This window comes from Gordionus sp. m RMFG-2023, chromosome 2 (genome assembly GCF_954871325.1).
Source record: "Gordionus sp. m RMFG-2023 chromosome 2, tfGorSpeb1-WG-v2, whole genome shotgun sequence".
In the NCBI taxonomy this organism is placed as follows: Eukaryota; Metazoa; Nematomorpha; class Gordioida; order Chordodea; family Parachordodidae; genus Gordionus; species Gordionus sp. m RMFG-2023.
In genome coordinates, this window is record NC_088776.1 from 47,672,582 (window position 1) to 47,694,841 (window position 22,260).

Below are 22,260 nucleotides of genomic sequence, written 5' to 3' on the forward strand. Positions count from 1 at the left end.
AATATTAATTTCAAGTTTTCAACTGACCATAAGATGACCCATATTTTATAAAAAATTAATTTTGATGTTTTCGCCATAATCATAAATTATTAACTTAGCTATTGATATTAGATTCAATATTTGATCATATTTAGTTTTAAATTAAAAACTAATTATTTGACATCAGTAAAAAGCAAAAAAAGACATTTTTTGGACCTTTAACGATTATCTCGGCTAATATAGTTGCTAATGCGCTAAAATTTTGTTTATAATCTAATGGGAACATATATAACCAGTCTACAACTTTTTATCGAAATTGAAAGGGGTCGGCCGAAAATCTTGATTTTTTTGCTCATTTGACATGGAATAACCCGTATATGAAAAAAAGGGTTTAGGTAATTACCCTGAGGTGTCCCGGCATTTTTAATGGTTAACCCGGATTCGGTTAAAAGCTCGGAAGCAAGAGCTTTATCGCTGGAATTGCAATCATTCTTTTGCTGATCCTCTTTAAATGCGTTGATTTCGTTATTGGTTACGCTTTGATCATAGGGGGCGTTGCTAGAACTAAAATTTAGATGGCCGTTAATAGTGGAAGTTATTGGTTGACTTTGGGCTGAGATAGAAGTAAAATTTTTCTTGATGTAGTATCTGGTCAGTTGGTTAATTTTTTTTTAAAAATAATAAATATATAAATCTCTATCATGTATTTTATTCACATTTAACCTAAAACATATCCCTGCATTCACAGTTAGCGCGAAATGTAATAATTTTACATTAATTTTTTTAACTAAGACGGGAATTCGCGCTAACTGTGAATGCAAGAGTATGCAAGAAAAAAAATAATAAAAAAAATCAAATCCTTTATTCTGGAGATAAAATGGATAGAAAATGAGGATATTAATGGGATATCTGCTTTTCAGTTCTGTTTTTTTGGCGGAGATTAAAAAAAAAGATTGTGTTAAACATAAAATGAGTTAGAAAAATGAATTATTTTTTTTTGATTTATCCTAAGAAAAAAAAATAGTATAACTAAAATTTGTACCTAGCATTTAATCCTATTCGATCGGCTAAATTATTGAGTTGTTCTGGGAGTCTTTTCCTTTTCAATACTCCACCGTTCTGAACAGAAACTTCGAATAACGAGTAGTGACTTAATTTTATTTTTTAATTTAATATTGTAATAAAATGGATTTAAAAGATACAAATAGGTTGTATATGATAAAATGTCATAGCTAGCTATAATATAAAAAATGACGGATTTTTAATTAATATTTAAGATAGGATTGATCGGATACCTGCTAGGATCTGTAACCCCGAATTCTCTGAGAGATAGCATAATGACTTCTTTAGCTGTCGTTTCCTTTAAAATGTAAAATTGAGATTTTTCTTAATTATATTTATGCTTTAAAAAAAATCCATTGAAGGCTTAAAATTTTTTTAAAAAATTGACATTTTAGCCCATCTAAATGACAAGAAAATAAATGGGACCGATGTATATTCCTATTAATTTTTTTATTGTAAAAAAAAGAGTTCGATATTTCCCAAGAAAAACCTTAAATACAAAAAAAAAATTAATTTTATTATTTTCCTGACATAAAAAATGATATTAAGATATAAATACTTTGTGAATCAATAAGAATTTGTAAGCCTGATCTTTGGGACTCCTGTAAACTTTTATGACGTGTTCCGGGTAAGCTGAGGCATCAATCCCGTAAGAAGAATTCGTTCTCAGATTTATACTATTCGCGTTTGAGGATAATGATTGGCGGCTTAATTCGTCATTTTTTTGTGGGGAATTTTTTATAAAAATCTTTGGGCGATCTTTGTAACTATCACAATTTTCGAGAGTCAAGATGTCGGATTGCTGGTCTTTTTTGCAATCGTAATCGTCGGGGCACGAGGAATTATGAGAAGAAGACAAGGAATAACTTGAAAATAAATAAAATCATTTCTGAGTAAGATGGAGTACTAAAAGGCATGGAAATTAAATGATTATTTATTCATTAATAAAATGGAGGATCTTAAATAAATTAAACCTTGGTGGTTCATAAATAGGTTTATATGCGTCTAATGAAATATTAATCTCAGTAGTGTTATAATAATAATAATGAAAGTCACTGCCCTGTATTTTACTTAGCTACCTTAATGCCCTGTTTGTGGAAGGAGGGGACCATTTACTGTGGCCTCATCATTTAACTAATCGATTTAAGGAGTGCTTAAGGGGACTCCAAACAAAACCTATAACCCGGTATTAACCATTATTATTTACAGAATCTAAACAGTTAAAAATTTATCACCTGAACCTGAACTCTGAAAAGGTCTGTGAACAGATTTGAACTTTTTGATATCCTAGCTCTTTTAAAAATTATATTAATAATCGGATGGATAGTATCTAAAGTATATTTATATATTTGTATATTGCTTTTTCACTATGCCAACCACCCAGGTTAACATAGATAAGTGTTCACAACCATGTAACTTATTTCTTTTCCTTATAAAATAGAATTCAGCAGAAGAGAATATTAAAAATATTTTAATTGTTCAATATTTTTTTTTGGAATAGGCACAAAATTTTAAAAGATGTGATTCAATTTACATGTCTGAATAAGGTTGGATGTGATAAAATTCAAACCGGTTTTTAAAGGTTAATACTAAACTTGAACCGTTATTTATGTCTGAAACTAAACCAGAACCAATCCGATATTCGTTATAATTCGGATCACTGCTTGCTTCATATGGGGAATATTTTAGGCGCGCTCAAATTTAATTATGACGGGCTGAGAGAAGCTTTTGCTCCTCCCTAAAGAGGCCATTATTGGTTTGAGCATGCGTATCATTTTTTTTAAAAGAATCTGCTGCGTTTCTAAATTTATCTATAAATACCTATTTACGCGAATTATTATCTCGTTCACTTTTATATACAATATTTTTTTCAAATGTTTTTTTTATATATATAACGAATAATTTCGGGTTTGATTTTATATTATATTATTAACGCCCTAACATGTAATTCTCCTCCTCGCAAAATCCAACTCGACTTTTTTTGCTCGGAGTCGCCATCCGACTTTAAAAAAGTTCAAGTCAAATCCGAAAAAAATATTTTAAATTAAGATGCCGTGTTGTGTGACAGTCCAGAACGCCAAATATCATAATGTCGCGTCGTGAGTTTTAAAATATTGGATAAATTTTTAAAAAGTTACTCCTTAAAATTATCGTTTATAACATCTATCTAGTCTTAAATATAACCATTCCTAAAATTATTTGTGATGAATATACTATGTGTTTAATTACATTTTAAAATAATCATAATTTACCGAAAAATATTAGAACTATCTTTAGGTGAAGAGTTTTTGGAGGAAAGATGCAAGACTTTTTTTAAATTTTCAGTAATCTTGTTAGCTTCGTGCGTTAGATGGTGATGAGAGGAATGATTGGAATTAGAACTGATGGATGGGGAAGAGCTATTTTTCAATTATTCAATATGTATAAATACAGTTTTAATGTAATTATAAAGAATCATTTTACATAAATCATAAGGTAAATTATTATTTATGCACTCTTGTTTATTCAAATATAAAAAACTAAATATTAGGTTAAATTTTATAAAGCCCCCCCCCCTTCAATATAAAATTAGAACGTAATGTATTATGTATGGAATGCTGACTTCAATTTGGCGGGGAGAGCTTAGATTATTATTATATATAAAATATGATCAAACTAAAAGAATGTCATTTAATAACCTCTTCTTTATATCAGTATTACAATCTACTTCAATTTAAAAAAATTTTGTAACTATCTATTTTGTTAAAGCTCCCAATATTTTTGTAAAATTTATTTTCCTTCAAAAAATATAAATTCAATCATATCAAGTGCTTTTTAGTTGTTTTTCAAAATCGAATTATATTAAACTCCCTTAAAAAAAGTTTTTTAATACTTGATTAAAAATCTGCAATGCCCTGCCAGATAACGTTTGAAAAAATATATTAGGGCAGGACAAAAAAAATTAATGGGCAGGGTCGGGTACAAAAAGTAGAAATGCCGGGCACGCTTAATAGAAGATAAAAAAAAATTCTAAAGACTACTTGTAATTATGTTGATAATATATTTTATTGAGCTTATAATTTAAATAATTACATGACCTGCTACTATAATCATTCATTCACAAATACGATTTCTTTTTTCCTTTTCCTACATTCAGTGTTTATTGTTATAATAAGAAATTCGTGAAATCGTAATCCTCATCATTATTTGTTATTTTTCTCTAGGATATATTTCTGGATTTAAAAACCGGGCAGAGCCTGGCAACTCTAGCAATAATTGGAACTGGGCTAGACCGAGTAAAAAGTTGGACGGGACGGGTACCATTGCAGACCTCTATTTGATGAACAAAAAAAAATCAGGGAGTCCACTCATTTTTTTAGTATAAAAGCAATAAGGGATATAATATATTTTTATATCAGCAACTCTCTTAATTTGTTATATCAACCTAGAGCAATCCACTATATCTTCGCTAACCGAAGCCACAGACTTTCTTCTAACTTTGTGGGAAACGCTGATAGTATTTCTGTTTTCTACTAAGTTGTTGGTATCATTTCCAAGAACAATATTCGCATTAGCTTTGTTATTAGAGGTAGTTTGATTCAACAAAACCCTTTTGAACTTGCATTTCTTATCCTTCCACATGGATGCGAGCAAAAATTTGGGTCCACCCAATGAATTTGACGATATTGTTTTATTGAAGAGGGAGTTGTTCGAAAATTTTTGGACGATCGAATTATCGCTAGAAAGAGATTGTGGTTTCACTTTAAAGATTTGTTGAGTGTGGGTATGAGTAATTGGAATGGACCTATGTGGAGAACCCGAAGATGCCGAAGTGTCTAAGAATTGCTTGAAGCCTTAAATTTTATTTGTATTTTGTAAAAAAATGATCTTCTTAATCAATATTCAAATAAATAAATAAGAAATAGATTGAGATAAATCAAAACTAAAAAAAAATGACAAGTAACATATATTATTATTTTTTTTAAAAAAAGTACCTAAAATATTTGATTTTACGGTGATAGACAAGTGAGTGCTATTCCGAAATATATCTAAAGCGTGAGTGTGGGATATGTGCTCAAAATTTTGTCCGTTAACTTCCAATACCTGATTCGGGTTTTCAAAAAAAAATCAACATTTTTTTAAAAAAAATCTGATTTTAATATAAAAAAGAAAAATCGGGAGCTTCTAATAAGGATTTTTTTTAAAGAAAATATTATCGTTAGATATAATCGTAAATGGTTAAAAACTTGGTCGCCTCTCTTGAGTCCCATTTCGTGAGCTCTAGAAAATTTTTCTACCTTAGATATGAAGATAGGAGAATTTCTTTCCCATCCACCCAAAATGGAAAAATGGAGAATGTCGTCCCTCAAGGATCTGTTCAATACTACGACTCTATTTTTGGCCTTGGAAAAACATGCCATGTTTAGCAGCGTTAATTGTCCATGCATTTTCTATTTGTTATTATGTAGTGGACAAAAAGGCAAATTTTGGGGGCATTATTACTTAAGAAGAAATTATTTTAAATTCATTTATATATTTTTTTTTAAATAGGATAAAATTTCTTGTAACAAAAAAAATGTTGTTACTTGTTTCTCTAATAAGGATTCGAAATTTTCTAAAAATTCCATCATTTTAGGAATCTTTTCAAAATCGCTAAAATGGTTGTTGACCCATAAGAGTAGAATTCTGCTCGCCTATTTTTATAGAAAAATTAAATACAAAAATGTAGCTTTCAATTAATAACGATGAGGTGCATCGAAACGTAGTATTTTATTTTTAGAATTCTAAATAGAATTAGATAAAAAAAAATATAACAATGCATATTCATCTTCATCAAAATATCTATACTTTACAAATCCTAAAAAAGTATCCTAGTAGATTTCTGACTAGAATGCTCTATTCCAACATAAGAAAAAATCTTAAACATTTAAAAGTGGCTCTTATCTGGCGTTCTATATATTAGATATCTCTATGTTAACCAAAACATAACAATCCTTGAGTCGTCAGTTTAGGGAGATTTGACTGTTAAATATAATTAAAACCAAATATATTTCTAAAAATTTATTATAATAAAAGTAATTTGGCCACCCACTACCACTTAGAACAAACGAAGTCAAAAATCTTAAGGATGACTGCATTCGGTAATAAAGGAAAAATTTAATTTGATTTAATTACAAAAATGGGAAGAATAATAATCTCCAAAAAAAATTTTATATCCAGTTATTACAAATCAACCCGATTTTATTATATTTTTAGATGATACTCTTATTTTTTAAATCCATAATCCATGGTAGGTTAAATTTATTTTGAATATCAATACCAATATTCTTCAATCTTTTTTTTGAATAATTTAAAAGCAAATATACACATTCAAAAACAAAAACAAAAAATTTTTTAAAATTAAAAAACAAAACAGCTTTTTATTTTTTTCCCAGTAAATTCATAATCATGACTGCATAGCTAAGGTGCGTTAACTCAAATATTAGGAAGATACCAATTATAGTAACTTTTTTTAAAGCTACATCGTAAAAATAAAATGGGTGGATATCGGGTAGTGTTGTTAAAAAGACCGATTCTATTCGATTTTAACCAAAATAATATTGTGTAAGCCTGGTGATTTTGCTTATAGATGGCTGGAAGATTTGAACTTCAACTTGCCAAATCTTGAGACCTATACAATATTATTTTGGCTAATCAAATCGGGCTTTTTAACAACACTAATATAGGGGATATGCTGATATCAGCTTAATATAGGTAAAATCAGATCAGATCGATCTCTAAAACCAATACTACCCATCTATTTTTAAAATACGAATATTTGTCATACTTTTTCTCTGTGTTCGGGGAAATTTACGAACCATTCCTCAAGCCTAGTTGTCAAAACGAGCGGAGACCGAATGAAAATGCGATAAGTCAACAAGAAATTTTCGATGTAACTTGTGTGCGACGAATTATTGATGTAGGAAGAACTATTTTTGCCGGCAGCATTCTGCTCGACTATCAAAAGATCGAGCAATTCAGATACAGTACCCTACAAATATTAAAATATAAGAAAAAAACACATCGATTATTGTAAACTTTAGAAGATAAATAGTGTTTATCACTGGGGAGGGAGATCTAAAGCACGCTATATATGCTTAAAATATTTTATATTTCACTACACAAGTTTCAAAGGATGTCTAAATATTTTTAAAAAAAGAAGCATTTATTAATCAATCATAATGTATTATGTGTGGCGAACTTTAAGTCCCAAGTAGTGTTGTGAAATGGCTCGTTTTGAGCCAATTTTTATAAACGGCTAACTCAATATTTCAGCCAGAAAAATATCACGCAAGCCTGAAGATTTTTTCATAGAAGGAGCAAAGGTATAGACATATATTAAAGAAATCTCGAGGCTTAGGCATATTTTTTCTGGCTAAAATATTGAGTTAGCTGTTTTAAAAAATCGGCTCAAGCCTTTTAACAACACTAGTCCAGGCGGATATTCGAGGTTTAATCTAAATACTCATGTTCGATTCAAATATTCAAATTATAATAATCTGATTCTTAAAATGTAATAGATTTTTTTGACGAAATCACCTTATTAATGTGATTGCAGGAGGTCAGTGGAGTATTCTCCTCCTTTTGGTAGCTCTTCTTATCGTGGCAGAGGGTGTCGTCGTCGATAGGTATAGCGAGTCCCCCATCGTTGGAGGCATTAGACAGGGAACGATCAAAATCTTCTCCAAAATAATTGCTTAGTTGATGATGATGGAATTGGTTCGTTGCTTGGCTGTGCTTATTTTCGGAGTTGTTGGAAAAAACGTCAGCATCGTCCCAACTTTCATCCAAAAAACTGTGCGCACTTTTCGGATATTTTGGAAAGAAAAAAAATTGGGGTAAAATAATGTAGATTTTTTTTCTTTATTCATTTTTTTAATATTTCGTTTGCTTATTATTTAATCTAATAATTCTATATTTATCTATTTTTTAAAATACCATATAAAAAAATCTTCTATATTATTTATAATGTATAATTGTATATATTTCTATTAATGTGAAAATAAGCTTCTAAAACTAAAAAAAAATAATATCAAAATTAAAAGGAGCATATATATTATGGTATAAGTTTTAACTCCGTATCTTCGATCTCTCCTATGAAACGATCATAATCCATGGTGTCAGGGCTGACTGTGGCATTCTGGAAAAGATCTATATCTATCGAATCGCAAAATGCTTTAAAGTTGTCATCATTATGAATGGAATTAATATTGTTATTAATATTTTCGATATAAGCATCTCCTTCTTGATCATCGCGATCTACTAGTTCGAATTCTCTAATTATTTTGTAATAATCGTTCTGACCTATACAAATGAAGGAACAAAGAGGGGTAAGGGTGTGCATGGAAGCCTTAAAATATTGGTAAGTAAGATTTGGACGCACGCCGAAATAATCGCCAGGCTTGAGCATCAGGTGTTGAGATACGTTTTGATCTTTAGGTTAATTTTAATGATAATTGGAATTATAAGAATGAATGAATGTGAAAGAGTAATACGAATCTTAAAAACTGAGAATTATAATATTTTTGCAACACTCGAAGTTTTTTGCCCCCCCCCCGATCTTAGCTCCTAATCAAGCTCCTTAATATTTAATCACTTGATTTTAATTAAAAAACAATATTCTTTTGTTTCATTCCTTAGCTTTAAAAAAAATCCTCCTTGCCTCAATTAATAAAGTAAATTTATTTTAACTAAAATATTTAATAATTGCAAAACTTTAAAAAATTTCCTACTGATATTTCAAAATTAAAGGATAAATAATCTAAATATAACTAACAATCAAAATAGGTTTTTATTGTTAATATAAAAAAATATAGGAAAGAATCAAAGCAGGGTTGATTATCCATTAATATTTGTTTTGGTATTACTGAAAATAATTATATTAAATTATTTGCATTCAATATTATATATTAAAATATCTCCCTACAAAATTTCTTTTAATATTTATTAGCAAAGGTTTCGGTTTTTTTTTCAAAATGCATACCATAATTATGTTATAATACTAACTTACCGTCTATATACTCAATTTCTATGTTGCCATTAAAAATCAGGCACCAACTATCCAATTGTTCTCCACAGCTCAATACTACGGTATTAATATTAGGTACTTCGGCTAAAATAGCCTCTCTGCACACTGATTCCACAAATTTTTGGTAATCCCTTTTAATTATGTCCATTTTATCGAATTGAGAGTGTTTGATTCGTGGGTAAATTTGTCTAAAATAAGCCCTTTTAAGAGCTAGGGCTATAGGCATTACGTCTGGAGGAGGGAAATTAGATTCGTGGTAATTCGTATCGTAATTCAACGAAGGGAATAGCAAACAATGAGAAATTAGTTCGAGTTCTTCTGCGCTTCTAAGTGTTTTATGGGTTTCTAAGCAATTCCTAAGGGCTAGTTTGAGAGGCGAAAAGGTATTGTAAACTGAATCGTTTTGAGTTGTCTGTTTATATATTTTCAAATAATTGTTCTTGCATTATGTTAATCTAATTAGTATCAAGAGTTAGTACACAACAATTATAGCCTATTATATGCTAAACATAATTTTTTTTTAAAGGTATGCCTACCCCTGTGTCCTCTAGGTAAATATTCCAGAATATGAGGATATATTTTGATAAATTCTAGTTGAAATTATTGTTAAGCAAGATGGGGATGGACATGTGAAGTTTGAAGTAATTATTAGACAATTCCAAAATGAAAACAAATGCTAAATTTAACTAGGAGGAACAAAATATAAGGATGATGATTTATATTTAATTATTTATTTTAAAATATAATATCTTTTCAAAATTTAAATTACATTTTTAATGACATCGGAAAAATTGGAATTTTCTATAAAGGGCTCATCGTAGGTTTTATCATCCATAAGCACCTGACCTACAAGGTCAAAATTGTTTTTATTCGCTGTTTGGAAAGAGTGCAAAAATGAAGAGTTAGATTGATAATTGTCGACGCAATCCAGTTCTGATAAGTCTCTGTTGGACTATTTATGTATAAAAAATTAAATAAGAAAAGAATGGTAGGTAGCACAAATTATTTAAAAAAATTACATTTTCTATTCTCATTACAATAAGTTTGCACGCCCCTTAATAGCTCTTAACTATTATTTCCGCGAAATCTACGAGCCCTTTTAAACTTCATAATAATTAAAAAGGAGCCATAATCTTTTTTTGAGCGTTCGAGGGAGTTTAAAAAATTATGATTACAACCAGAGGAGAATCTCGAGAGGTCGAGAAAAAAAAGGTTTTTTTTAGTGGGCCTAAATAATATAGAATATTGCTAAATCTACAAGATTTTTTACGACAGCTTGACTATAATAATCATTTAAAAGTCGTTTAAGAAAATATAATAAAATTTTATATTATAAACCTGATTCATTGACATGAAACCGTTGAGATCTAACGATAAATCTGTTCGAGTGTCCGATAAAAAGTTATTTGAATGCGTTTCGCTATATTCGTTTATTTTTTGTAAATATAAAAATTAAAAATACATTTTATTATAATTTTTTTTAAATATTTTTTATTAATAGTTATTTTAAAGTTAACAGAAATTATATAAAATGGTGAATCATTAAATGTATTTTAAAAAATTTTAATCAAAATAAATCTAACCAGAAAAAAAAAATTAAATTTTATTTATAAAATAATTATTCTAAATTATGTTGAGTGTTGTTTTGCTAAATTTTTTTGAGTAACCACAAAAAGTATGATTTATTTTCAGAATAATAAATAAATTAAATTAATTATTTCAATTTTAAATTAAAAACTCTACAAAAAAACCAAATCAAAAAGGAATTCGTAAAAATTTTATTTTACAATGACAGACATTTGTGAATGAAACATGAAAGAATTTAATTTAGGCTAATTATGATTTTAATAAATTAATCATTACAAAAGCCAATTTGTTGCTTTTACATTTAATATTAACCAAATGGTTCTTTTTTAAAAAAATATATTACATAAAATTATTGGCGAGATATTTTAATTTATCTGCGATAAGCATAAAAAATCGATATAGCTGTTACCACTAATTGAAGTAAATTTACCACCTATTTTCCTGCCCATCTTTTGTAAAAACAAATTCATACATAACATAGTATTACAAAAATAAAAATTTTGAAAAAATGACCAAATGATTCATTTATGTAACTTTAAGGTAGTGAAGGTTAGCGGCCCAGCCCTATAAAACTTAGACTGGAACCGGACAGATCTTTTTTAAGACAACCGGTCTTTTTATTTTTTACGGTCCGGAACTCACCTAATTTTTTTTTATATTTCATTTTGTGTTATTTTCCTAAAGGAGTTATTTTAATTTTGTGAATTTATAATTTTTATTTTGCAATTATGAAAACTGCAATTTTTCAAAGAAGCATTTTACTTATATGCCCGATAAACAAAAATTAAATTAGGTAAAAATGAAAAAATTTTTAAAATACCAAAAAACATTTAAAAAAACTAGTATTTTTTTTTAGAAATACGTTCTGGATCAATTTTTTAAAGACCGTGGTGCGGTCCAGTTTGGGTGTATCTGTCTGGTCAAAGACCGTGGTAGAAATTCTTACTTTACAACAAAATATTATGCATGCCTCAATTTATAATAATAAAAGAATATATTTAATGAGTGGAGTGGTTTTATTTATAAGGGGCAAATATGTCTTAATAAAAAATGTGTTTAAGTTTGTATAATTTTAAAAAGAGACAGGGAACCTCTAAAGTAATCAACATTTCAATTTTTAATAATGGTCAGATTGGATATTCACTACAGGAATATTTCAATATATTATCATTTGAGGTTTAAAAACAAACTCTGTTAGTAGATCGCGGAGGTTCAGTAGGATATCGTCTCTAGTAGAATTCAAATTTTTCTTGATAGAGTCACTGGTGGAATGGCGGGTTATGCATCTGCGACGCCCCAATGAATTGAAAGAAAAATTATCGCTCGGTAATGCACTGCTGTTCATCGAGCGATGGGGCGGGTAGCTAAATTTGGAGTTATCTTCGTATTTAATCTTGTAATATTTATTAATTTTTAAATTTTTTAAATTTGCTTGCTAGTGAAGGCCAACCAAGCCCTGTTTAAATCGCCCTACATTCCGAAAGCGATTTGATAAATTCAGATCTAGTTTAGAAACACAAATAGAGCCTAATTTATTTTATCTGCGACCACTTTTATTTAAAATTTTATAGAACTATGGAGCGGGGCGGTCTGAACTGATCATGGTTGACTTTCACAAGCTTCAGGTTGATTAACTTTAATTTTCAACCCAGGGTCAAAAGGACCTATAAATAAAAACCTATGAAACAATGTCTTTAATTATTATAAATAAATTTTATAATTACTAGTAATAATTCAGAATCTTCTAAAACGACGCATTCGTTAGTCCTTTTGTTGGAGCCCAGGATTCTTTTGCCAAAACTAAAAAATTTTGTAATAGTTGTTGAAAATAATATTATGGTGCATTACCCCGTTTTAAAAACTTTGAACCTGCTTACACTTATAGCGTTTTGGGTCTCGTTAGTCTAGTTGGGTGAAGGCTCTATTTTTAGAAGGCTAAAAAGACAGCTAACCTTAGTTTTTTACCAAAATTTATTATCCCTCGTTTTTTGAAGAATATTATTCAACTTCGAAGAAAGCATAAATAAAAAAACTAGCGGGCTAAATGCTATAACGGGCCTGTAGAATTGAACTAATTAGTCATTACCCAAAGATATACCTGCGAAGCGACTGCGATTTTGGGTGTATATATTTTTCATGACTGACCAGCGTCGTTTCACTGGTATCTAGATGGGTTTTTAAAAAATATCATTCCTAAAATAGTGTTCAGTTTTAAAGACCGTTATTTAATTTAGCCCTCCCCCCTTTTTCCATAAAAAACGGTTAGTTTCGAACTTACTAAATAATAACTACACTTCGATCAATTTTTTTTACAGGGAGTCGTCATTGATTTAATTAAAATTAAATTTTGGGGGACCTTAATTAATCAAAAGTGAAGTTAGAACCGTATAATAATCAAAATAATCAGTTTTACCTATTGTTCGGGGATAGTTTGAGCCCATCTATGAAAACGCTCCCGGATAAAAGAATGTACCAGCAATTATTGTATTCTCCTCGACTAAAAATTATATTTTTGGATTTTATAAAGTTGCGTCCAAAATCATTTTTAAAAAAATCGAAAAGTTTCAAAACTTTTTGCAAATTTTAAAATTTTAATAAAACTTGTTATGTTAAAATTTTAATAAAATCTGTTATGTTAAAATTTTAATAAAATCTGTTATGTTAAAAATTTTTAAATTTATAAAATTTTCTTAGAAATTATGTTTTGGACATGTTTTTATTTTTTATATTTAAAATAAGGGTATTTATTTATTTTCATTAAAATTTCGATTTTTTTTATTGCGAATTTATTTTTTTGCTATTTCGGACAAGCTTAAATAAAAATATACTACAAGAATATATGGATACTATTAATATTGCAAGAAATTAAGAAGAGAAAAAAAAATTATTAGGCGTGAAATATATTAACATTAGTAAAGTACAGTTTTTTTTTGTTCGAATGACATTTTACGGAGGAGAAAAAATTTATTCATCAAAAATAAATTTTAAAAAAATGACAAATGAAAAAAATGCGAAATGTTTTATACGTCAAGCGTAAAAAATATTTTTTTTAATATTTCGCTGTTTTCAAAAAAAAAGTATCATTCGATTTATCATAAAATATTTCCATACGCTTATAAATCCTTAAAAAGATCAGCAGGCCAAGGCCATGTTCAATTTTTCCAAACTGTCGCAGGGCGAAATATTTTTCAAGCACCCGGGCGAAGCCAGTAGGATACCTGTGCCCTATTATAAATTAGTGGCGTTCGCTAATAAAGGGCTAAAAAGTGTGTGCAGGCATAAAAATATTTATCTGATTTGAGCAAAGATATTTTTTTATTCTTTGGAAGCACGGATATAATATAGTAAAAATTTATAAAGTTTGAAACATACGGAGGATGAATAAGAATTTTATCTTTAGATTAGATTAAAGAAGACCAATAATTTTGACATTGAAACAATTAAGTACTAAATGTGAAAATCTAATTCCTATTAGTTTAAATAAAATTCAAAAAAAATATTTTTTAAAATCAAGGAACAATCAATTATATTATAAAAATTCGCTTTGAAATTAGATATGCAAGATACCTGGAATTCGGCAATCAATACCTATAGCATGCACATCTTGGAATGATGATTTAGTATTTAAAAAATAAGTTTCAAGATTAAGTGTAAATATAAAATAAAAATGGATAAGGAAAATTAGGATTCTCAAGAATTTTTTCAAGTATATCAAAAAGTGATTCCTACTATATGCAAGGTATTTATGCATCGGCTGCCATATCTAGGTCTTCTCGTTCATCCCTATTTAGCTTAGGGAGTGTAAGGGGATAAAAAAAATTGTTTACCAATAGAGTATATCGTTGGCTCCGTGTTTTTCGTAGAAGGCATTTTTGCAAACATCTTGAACGCTCGGATCTACCAGAGTTTTATCGAATATTCCAGAAAGTTTCAAATGTGAATAAATAATTTCGATATCCTAAAAAAATAAATATTATATGTTTTGTTTGAAAAACAAATATTATAGTTAAGAACATTACTCTATTTATATTTATGTGCATTTATAAGTTATAACCGGAGTTATGAACCTGAACCAAGACAAATATAAGAACCGGAAGCAAAAAAACCTAGAAACCCATTGAAATTTTCCAAAAAGCGGTTGCGGAACAAGTTTCAACTTCTTACAAAATCGGAAGTTCCAGTTAGAAACTTGAACAGAAAAGGCTTAAAATAAAATAACCGGAAACGAAAAATCAGCAATCCATTTTGTAATTTTCCAAAAACCGGCTGCGGAACAATTCCCGTCCCACCTTCTAACAAAATGGCAAGAAAAAGATTGGAAGCAGAACCTAGAACGACGTAAAATATAAAAATCAAACCTATTTTTTCTAATTTTTAGGTACCGGAAGCACTTAAAAAAATATTCAGAACCGCAGGTTAAATGCACATATAAACAAAAAAAAGCAATAAAATAATCTCTCAAAATTGTTAGTAGAAATGTAATCCTTAGGGGTCCCCTCAGCCCTCTTTACATTTAAAAAAACCTTCAAATTACATTTTTTTTAAAATGAAAATATAAGTTTCTTATAGCGTTGTTAACCAGATGGCAATGGTGTTTTTTTTAAATCCCTCGCCAGTAAAATGCAAAATTGCTGACGCAAAGTAGAGAATAAAATATACGTGCGTGGGCGGAATAATAATTAAAAGGTTAAATTATGTTTCCATTCTTAAAGGAAAAGAATAAAATTCTGATTTCTCGATTGTAGAATGATAACTACTAGTGTTGTTAAAAGGTGCGATTTTAAAAAAAGGCCCAATTAATATTTTAGCCAAAATATTATTATGTAATACTGAGGATTTTGCTCATAGATGGAAGAAAGGTTTGAACCTTTATTTACCAAATCTCGAGGCTTACATAATATTATTTTGGCTATAATCTTAATCGGACCATTTTTAAAAATTGACCTAAATCGGGCGGTTTAATAAAACCAAACTACTCCCTACCTAATTTAAACATTTCTAAGGGACCTATATTTTGCTCAAATTAATGAAGCGCTTCCCTTGTATGATATGGCCAGTTAATGAATGAATTCTGCTCACCTGAGACAGTATACATCAGTTGGGTCTTAGGTTTATTGAATTTCAAAATTTCTTAGCAATTCTTTTTTGCATTTCCTACGGCATTCAATCGATTTTAATTCGTACCATTTTCTATATAAATATATTTTTTTAAGGACCTTTTTTTCTTCATTATTAACGATATGAGTATGTTGATCATTCCTACAAGGTTTGGCGACAATTTGAAAATGCTTTCCCCGTCAAAATATCATAAATACCAAACCTCCGCTTTTACAAGCAAATAGATCTAGACTAATCAACTCTCCATATCTATAAGGCGTGCTAAAAGGTTAATTTTTATCGATTTAATTATGTTCACTTTAAGATAGATACTTATTGTAAATTCGTTTTTTTGACACAAGCGGGATGCTAGCCCAATGATAAAAAAACCTAGGGCCCAGGTCTAGTCCGACTTCATTTTAATATTATATCTCAAACACAAAGTAATTGAATTCTGATAATAGTTCTATGTTTATCTGTTGAAACGTATTTAAAACGAAAGTTAAATTAAATCAACCAAACTAGATAGATTAAATGTACTATCTGCTAGTCACATTCAAGGATAATTCTACTCTTATTCAACCGATACTCAACTAGTCCTGCTTCAGAAATGCCAAAATAACATCATCGATAATTAATTCCGTTTAACTTGAACCTAGTATTTTAACCAACTTCACCACGACAAATCTTAAGAAAGCGACCCCTTTCAGGCGTGATTCTTTCACTTTAAAATTATTATGTATAAATAATCTGATATATCAGATTTTTGTGTTCTCCTTTCGTCTAAAATATGGCCGATGGTTAAAAATTTAGCCCAATGCTTTCTGGAAAAGCTGACATATAAAATAACCCATTCGTTACTTCTCGCCATTCGGCTACCCACCTATTAATGCTTTTAAACCTTTTCTTGTCTATCTTTTTTAATTAAGCGATTTTTAATCGGAGATCGAAATAATAGAAAGTATAAAAATTAATAAGGAAACAGGCAGGGCGAGTATTTTATTTAATATTACGGCCTGCCCAGCATGGTTGTACTATTTGAATATAAAAATACCCAATTTATTTCCCTTTTCTCATAAAATCCTATAGTATTACTTTTAATTGAATAATATATATTGCAAAACATGATCTGTAAGACGTGAATAATAAGTACTTATTACATTTATCACACATAATCATTTTTTAAACCAACATTTCTTTTGTGCATAATGGGATCACAATTCATTTCTAAAGAGAAAGAAATTAGAATTATATATTTGTGATATTAAGCCCTTTCTTAGGTCAATATAGTTATTTTCTAGCCACACTCGATTTAATTGTTCCTTTTTTATACATCTTTTTCCTTATATAGAAAAATAAATTCGATGTTGCATAAGATGATTCCCAGCTTGCCTCAACTAATACACATAAAACTCAACAAAAGTTAATTAAATAAATTTATTTTTTAATAAAACTATGGGATCAAAAATAATTGCGAATCAATTATAAAAATAAAAGCAATTTTTTTTTATTAAAGTCATTTTTTATTAACGACTAATTTTTTTGTAGGATATTTTTTTTTCCATATTGTCTAAGTTATAAAGTACTAATAAAAACTATGTTGAAAATAAAGCAAAAATATAATTAGTTCATCACAAAATAATACTATAAAAAAAATTATATAATAAAGTCAATAATTTGATAATTATGGTTAATGTCATTACACTTTTTTTAATATATACTTTATCACTTTTTTTACATTTAAGGTAGGAGGAAGAAAAAAAAATTCTCCTCCTAATTTTTTTTTCTTTCCTATTTTCTTTTTATAATACCTAGTTCTGGTTTAAATGCGAATGAATTTAAAACAGTTATCTTATCCCTTAGGCCATGATATTTAGGAAAAGAGGGGAGGGGGTGTATTATTCTTTTATCAAATATTATTGTGATTTGATTTTATTATATAATATTTTATAAAATCATATAATATATAGTATGCTATATATAACATCATTTACATATTTAAATTTTCTAATACGAAAGAAAAAGAAGAAAAAGATATTTATTCGTTAATATTCAGGGGGAAACATAATTATTTATAATTATATTAATTAACATTGTGAAAATCGATCGTTAAATAAGGGGGGGGGGGGGGGAATTAATAATTATTTAGGCTCTCATGAAAAAAAGACCGATAATTTTAATCAATCGGTCCCAGGCATAAAAGTAAATATAAATAGTTTAGGCCTGGTCAGACTTGTGTCGAAAAAAAAATCTAATGTCAAATAACTGAACAACTTATGCCAAACTTTATACATTGTGGATATTGCAATTTTAAAAGAGACAAGAATTCAAAAATAGTCCAAATTTAAAAATTATTAAAAATACATATCGAAATGGACCCTTGCAGGTCTATGATATAAATTACTAAAAATTTCAAATAATTTCGCTTTTTGTAGGTAAGGATAGTAAATCGATAAGATTTTAATTCAATAAATGAAATATTTAAGTCAATAAAAAAAAGAGAGAGAAATTAAATTCATTATATCATTTAGAATTTATTGTTATAAAATTTGTTTGTCTCAATATAATATTTATAAAGATTATATCAATTATATGTGTTAAATTAAAGTTTCGACCACTTGGGTAATATTGATTGTGTCCATAAAAAATATTTTAAGATTTTAAATTTAGTTTCCAGGTTCCAAGATTTTTATTAAAATTATGAATGATTATTTAATATATATAAGATATTTATGTGAAATGAAATGAAAAATTAAATTTAGAAATCTTTTGCAATAAAATATGTTATGAAGATTTATTATATGATCTAATATTGAATATATTTTTTTAATATAGGATTCAATTATATAACAAAATAGAGAAAAAATAATGTATTGCAAAGAATATAATACGCTGGAAGATATCTCGTTATTACAAAAATAAAACTAAATCCTAAAATGTTTTATAAGTATGAGAAAAATTATTCCAGGCGACGGGTCTGATGGGTCTGTATATCTCATTATAGAGAATAAGGTGCACAATACATAAAATGTTAATAAAAAAGTTACAAAATAATCTTAAGCGTTTCATTGATTCCACCAGACCAATGACTGCCTTAGTTGTTTATTTATATGTAATGTAAATTTAATTTAATATTTTATAATGTAAAAATATCTTACTTCTCTTGAATAAAAAAAAGACGATAATATAATATTTTTTTTATAAGTTAGGTCTAATTTCAGGGATTTAAAAGTGGAGGATTTTATAAAGACCCGCAGGGCCTACTCGGATAAACGGGCCGAGCCTTAAATTTTTTTTCGTGAGATCATTTTTTTCCTTAGCATTTTTCAAAATTTTATGTTTTTATACTTCCATTTTATATTATGATGTGCAATTAATTAAAAGATTTCAAATATGAATTAATTTTTTACTTGTAAATATGGAGTACGAAAAATAATTAAATGAAAAAAATGTTATTTTGAGTCAATATTTCTTTATGCTCTGTTAACCAGGACCCCCTTTTTTAAATTTTATTACTGAACAAGGAGCAGGACCCAGACCTTTTTTAGTCGAAGTGTTCACATCCCTACCTAATTTATAAACGCGTTTTGTTCAAGCGACGCGGTATTTAATGCTATCAAAGCTAATTCTTCATAACGATAATATTTTTTGCAATAAAAATAGAGATAATTATTTTACATAATATTTCATATATATCTATACCTTTTTATCGAATTCCGCAATTAATTTTATAATCGTATCACATATTTTTGATCATAGTAAGCGCAACATGTTTTTCAAATTTTATCATAACGTTATCATCATTTCGCTCCAAACTTAAATTATACCTATTTATTGACTTAAATAACGCCGCGTTAAACTGCACAGCTTGGACAAAAACGTTTATAATAAATTAGGCCTTAGTTAACATTTTGAATCGACGATACAAATAAAAGGGCAACCTCAAATTAAATAATGAAAGCGTCACGTTTTTTTTATTAAAAAAGTATGATAAAACGCAAACGCTCAATTTGTGCACCCTATTATATTACGTACCAAAATTAGAAGGAGACAGGATAAGAAACCAAATAATATAAAACTAATTTAATCGATTTTCATTTTTTTTCCTATAAGCAAGCACTACAAATTCACTAAATTTACAAATATATTGAATATTATAAAGATTGTTAAAAGCCAATTGTATATAGTAAAACGTTTTAGAAGTCAAGTGAAGATTAATGAAAATATACATTCATTTTTTTTAGTTTCCAAATTTTCGATTCTTTATGTTCAGCCGGGAAGCAAAAAAAATCTTTTATATGTTCGCCGAAAATAAATGCTTGCAAGAAAGAAAAAGAATGAAATAAATATTTCATGTTCCTATTTTATAACACTTAATTTTTATAGGAATTATTTAAATCTAAGAGAAAAAAATTTAAAGGTAAAAATAATCATTTAATATGAACATAAATATATAACGGATTTCTCAAAAAAACATTATTAAAATTATAAGATTTTCAGGACCCGAATTTTGTGATAAATTTAAATTAAAAATTATTTCTTAGATGACTTAAGGGCCCTCAATTAGCTTGTTATGTTTTTGTTCTCTTGTTCAATCTCATCTTTTGCCGCCCTCCACAGAGCTTAATTATGTTTTTCATAAATTTATTTATTATATTATAAAGGTTATTTTTTCGAGTCTCCACTTTCAAATACATAGATATAGATAGATACTAGTTAATTATCATTACCAAAAAAAATAATTTTTTTTTTAAATTGAACATTTTTTACTGAACTAAGTCTATGACCAACGTGCTTGATATGATATGATGAAATGCAATTTTTAACAATATTATTCCTGATATACTATACAGGATAGGTAATTTGGTTTAACCACTTTATGATATTAAAATTTAATTTTGAATTTTTATAAAATTTAGCTATTTTTTAATAAATAAAAACCTCAGTATTATTTAAGAATACAACAATTGAAACTATATTTTGATTTAATTTCAATTATTTTACAGTCTATAATACTAATTTTATATAAGGCTTGAAATTAAAATTCTAAATCAGGGTTATAAAACAGGGAAATATTTTTACATTAATATAAGATTTAAGGGGGTTGTAACTAGGGTTGAACAAAAATGCCCTTCTATTATTATATTTTTGTTTAAAGGGTGTGAGTTTAATAAGATTAAATTAAGTTCTTTTTCCAAGAATAAGTTTACCTTTACAATTATATTTTTATGTATAATGTTTTTTATAATATAAATCAATGAAATTATATTTAAAAAATTTAAGGTAAAAAATATAATTTAATGCAATTTGGATATGCATATGAGGTACATTAAAACAATCAGACAAGCAGCGATAAATAAATTTAGAATATGTAGCCATAAGAATGACCATTTTAATTATAAAATTGAGATTACTACTCATCGAATTTAGTGAAGAATGCAATTCCTATAAAGGTGTCCAAATATAAGGATAGATTTGCCAGTCGAACGAAGAAAAATATAAAAAATAAGTACCCTCACTGCGAACGAGAGATACTTTTAACTTTTACCCAGAATTCTAATAATATTTGTGAGAAGGCGTTGTTGAGAATTGCATATTGACGTTAACTCTTATGAGGGTTATGTGGGTAATAATCATGCGTAGTTCAAAATTTTGTATAGTCTATCGAGATATCTTATTAATTGGAATAGGAAGGTATAAAGAAATCATTGCACAGTTTAGTCAACAATCAATGATTTTGTAAGAAGTATATAATTTATATGTGAAAATTAAATATGATGTTATATAAAATGTCCCAATTTTTTTTCTTCACTATAAAATAAACCTACTTCCTAATTTCTCATTATTTTGGAAAATTAATTTTAAAAAGTTTCATATAATTGGTAATTTAACCGGCTAAATAACATAAGTAATCAAAGATTAAATAATCCAAATTATTCAATGATAGCCAATGAGAATTTACCAGTAATTTTTTTTTAAATATAAGCCAAATTTTTTTTATTGAAATCAGAGCTAAATAGATGGATGGAAAGAAACGAGGCCCGGACCTGTTACCCCTAATTAACTTAGCGCGAATTCGCTTTGTATTCCTAGCCGCGAATTTGAGCTAAATACGAATGGGAGGTTAGAGAAAAAAAACGAACCTAGCCATTTCAATTTTCAGCTAACAGGTTGAGTCCGCCAAGGGCTCCAGTTTATACTGTTCGCAGTTGTAGCGAATTTCTGCCGGAAGATTTTAATTTGAAAAAGAGAAGGCAGCAATTTATAAAAAGGAAATGTGTGTTTTTTTAAAAAAAGTCTCATTTTCCACTGTCTCTGAAGAAAATAAATAAATGTATCAAATGAAAATAATCGTTTTAAACTTGATTCGTGATCAAATAAACTACTTTTTTAAACAATGAAAAAATTTATTGTTTTTGATATGCTAGATTTTTATACTTTCCCTTTATAAAATATATGTTAAAAGTTTCATAATAATCAAAGCTATA

The 22,260-nt window shown here is 28.0% G+C and overlaps 1 protein-coding gene across 1 annotated transcript in view; it reads right to left on the reverse strand.

Annotated features, from left to right (window-relative positions):
* Window positions 1-22,260, reverse strand: part of LOC135925140 (uncharacterized) — a 53,410-nt gene that overhangs the window by 16,623 nt on the left and 14,527 nt on the right. The window contains exons 3-21 of the mRNA XM_065460342.1: window positions 14,503-14,633; window positions 13,089-13,172; window positions 12,400-12,475; window positions 11,866-12,068; window positions 10,427-10,508; window positions 9,858-10,040; window positions 9,071-9,500; window positions 8,136-8,493; window positions 7,600-7,864; window positions 6,848-7,051; window positions 5,607-5,714; window positions 5,268-5,471; window positions 5,016-5,124; window positions 4,466-4,874; window positions 3,294-3,440; window positions 1,601-1,907; window positions 1,275-1,339; window positions 1,022-1,129; window positions 383-627 (exon numbers count right to left, since the gene is read on the reverse strand). Of these exons, the coding sequence (XP_065316414.1) occupies window positions 383-627; window positions 1,022-1,129; window positions 1,275-1,339; window positions 1,601-1,907; window positions 3,294-3,440; window positions 4,466-4,874; window positions 5,016-5,124; window positions 5,268-5,471; window positions 5,607-5,714; window positions 6,848-7,051; window positions 7,600-7,864; window positions 8,136-8,493; window positions 9,071-9,500; window positions 9,858-10,040; window positions 10,427-10,508; window positions 11,866-12,068; window positions 12,400-12,475; window positions 13,089-13,172; window positions 14,503-14,633 (3,718 nt within the window). The remainder of the gene's footprint in view (window positions 1-382; window positions 628-1,021; window positions 1,130-1,274; window positions 1,340-1,600; window positions 1,908-3,293; window positions 3,441-4,465; window positions 4,875-5,015; window positions 5,125-5,267; window positions 5,472-5,606; window positions 5,715-6,847; window positions 7,052-7,599; window positions 7,865-8,135; window positions 8,494-9,070; window positions 9,501-9,857; window positions 10,041-10,426; window positions 10,509-11,865; window positions 12,069-12,399; window positions 12,476-13,088; window positions 13,173-14,502; window positions 14,634-22,260) is intronic.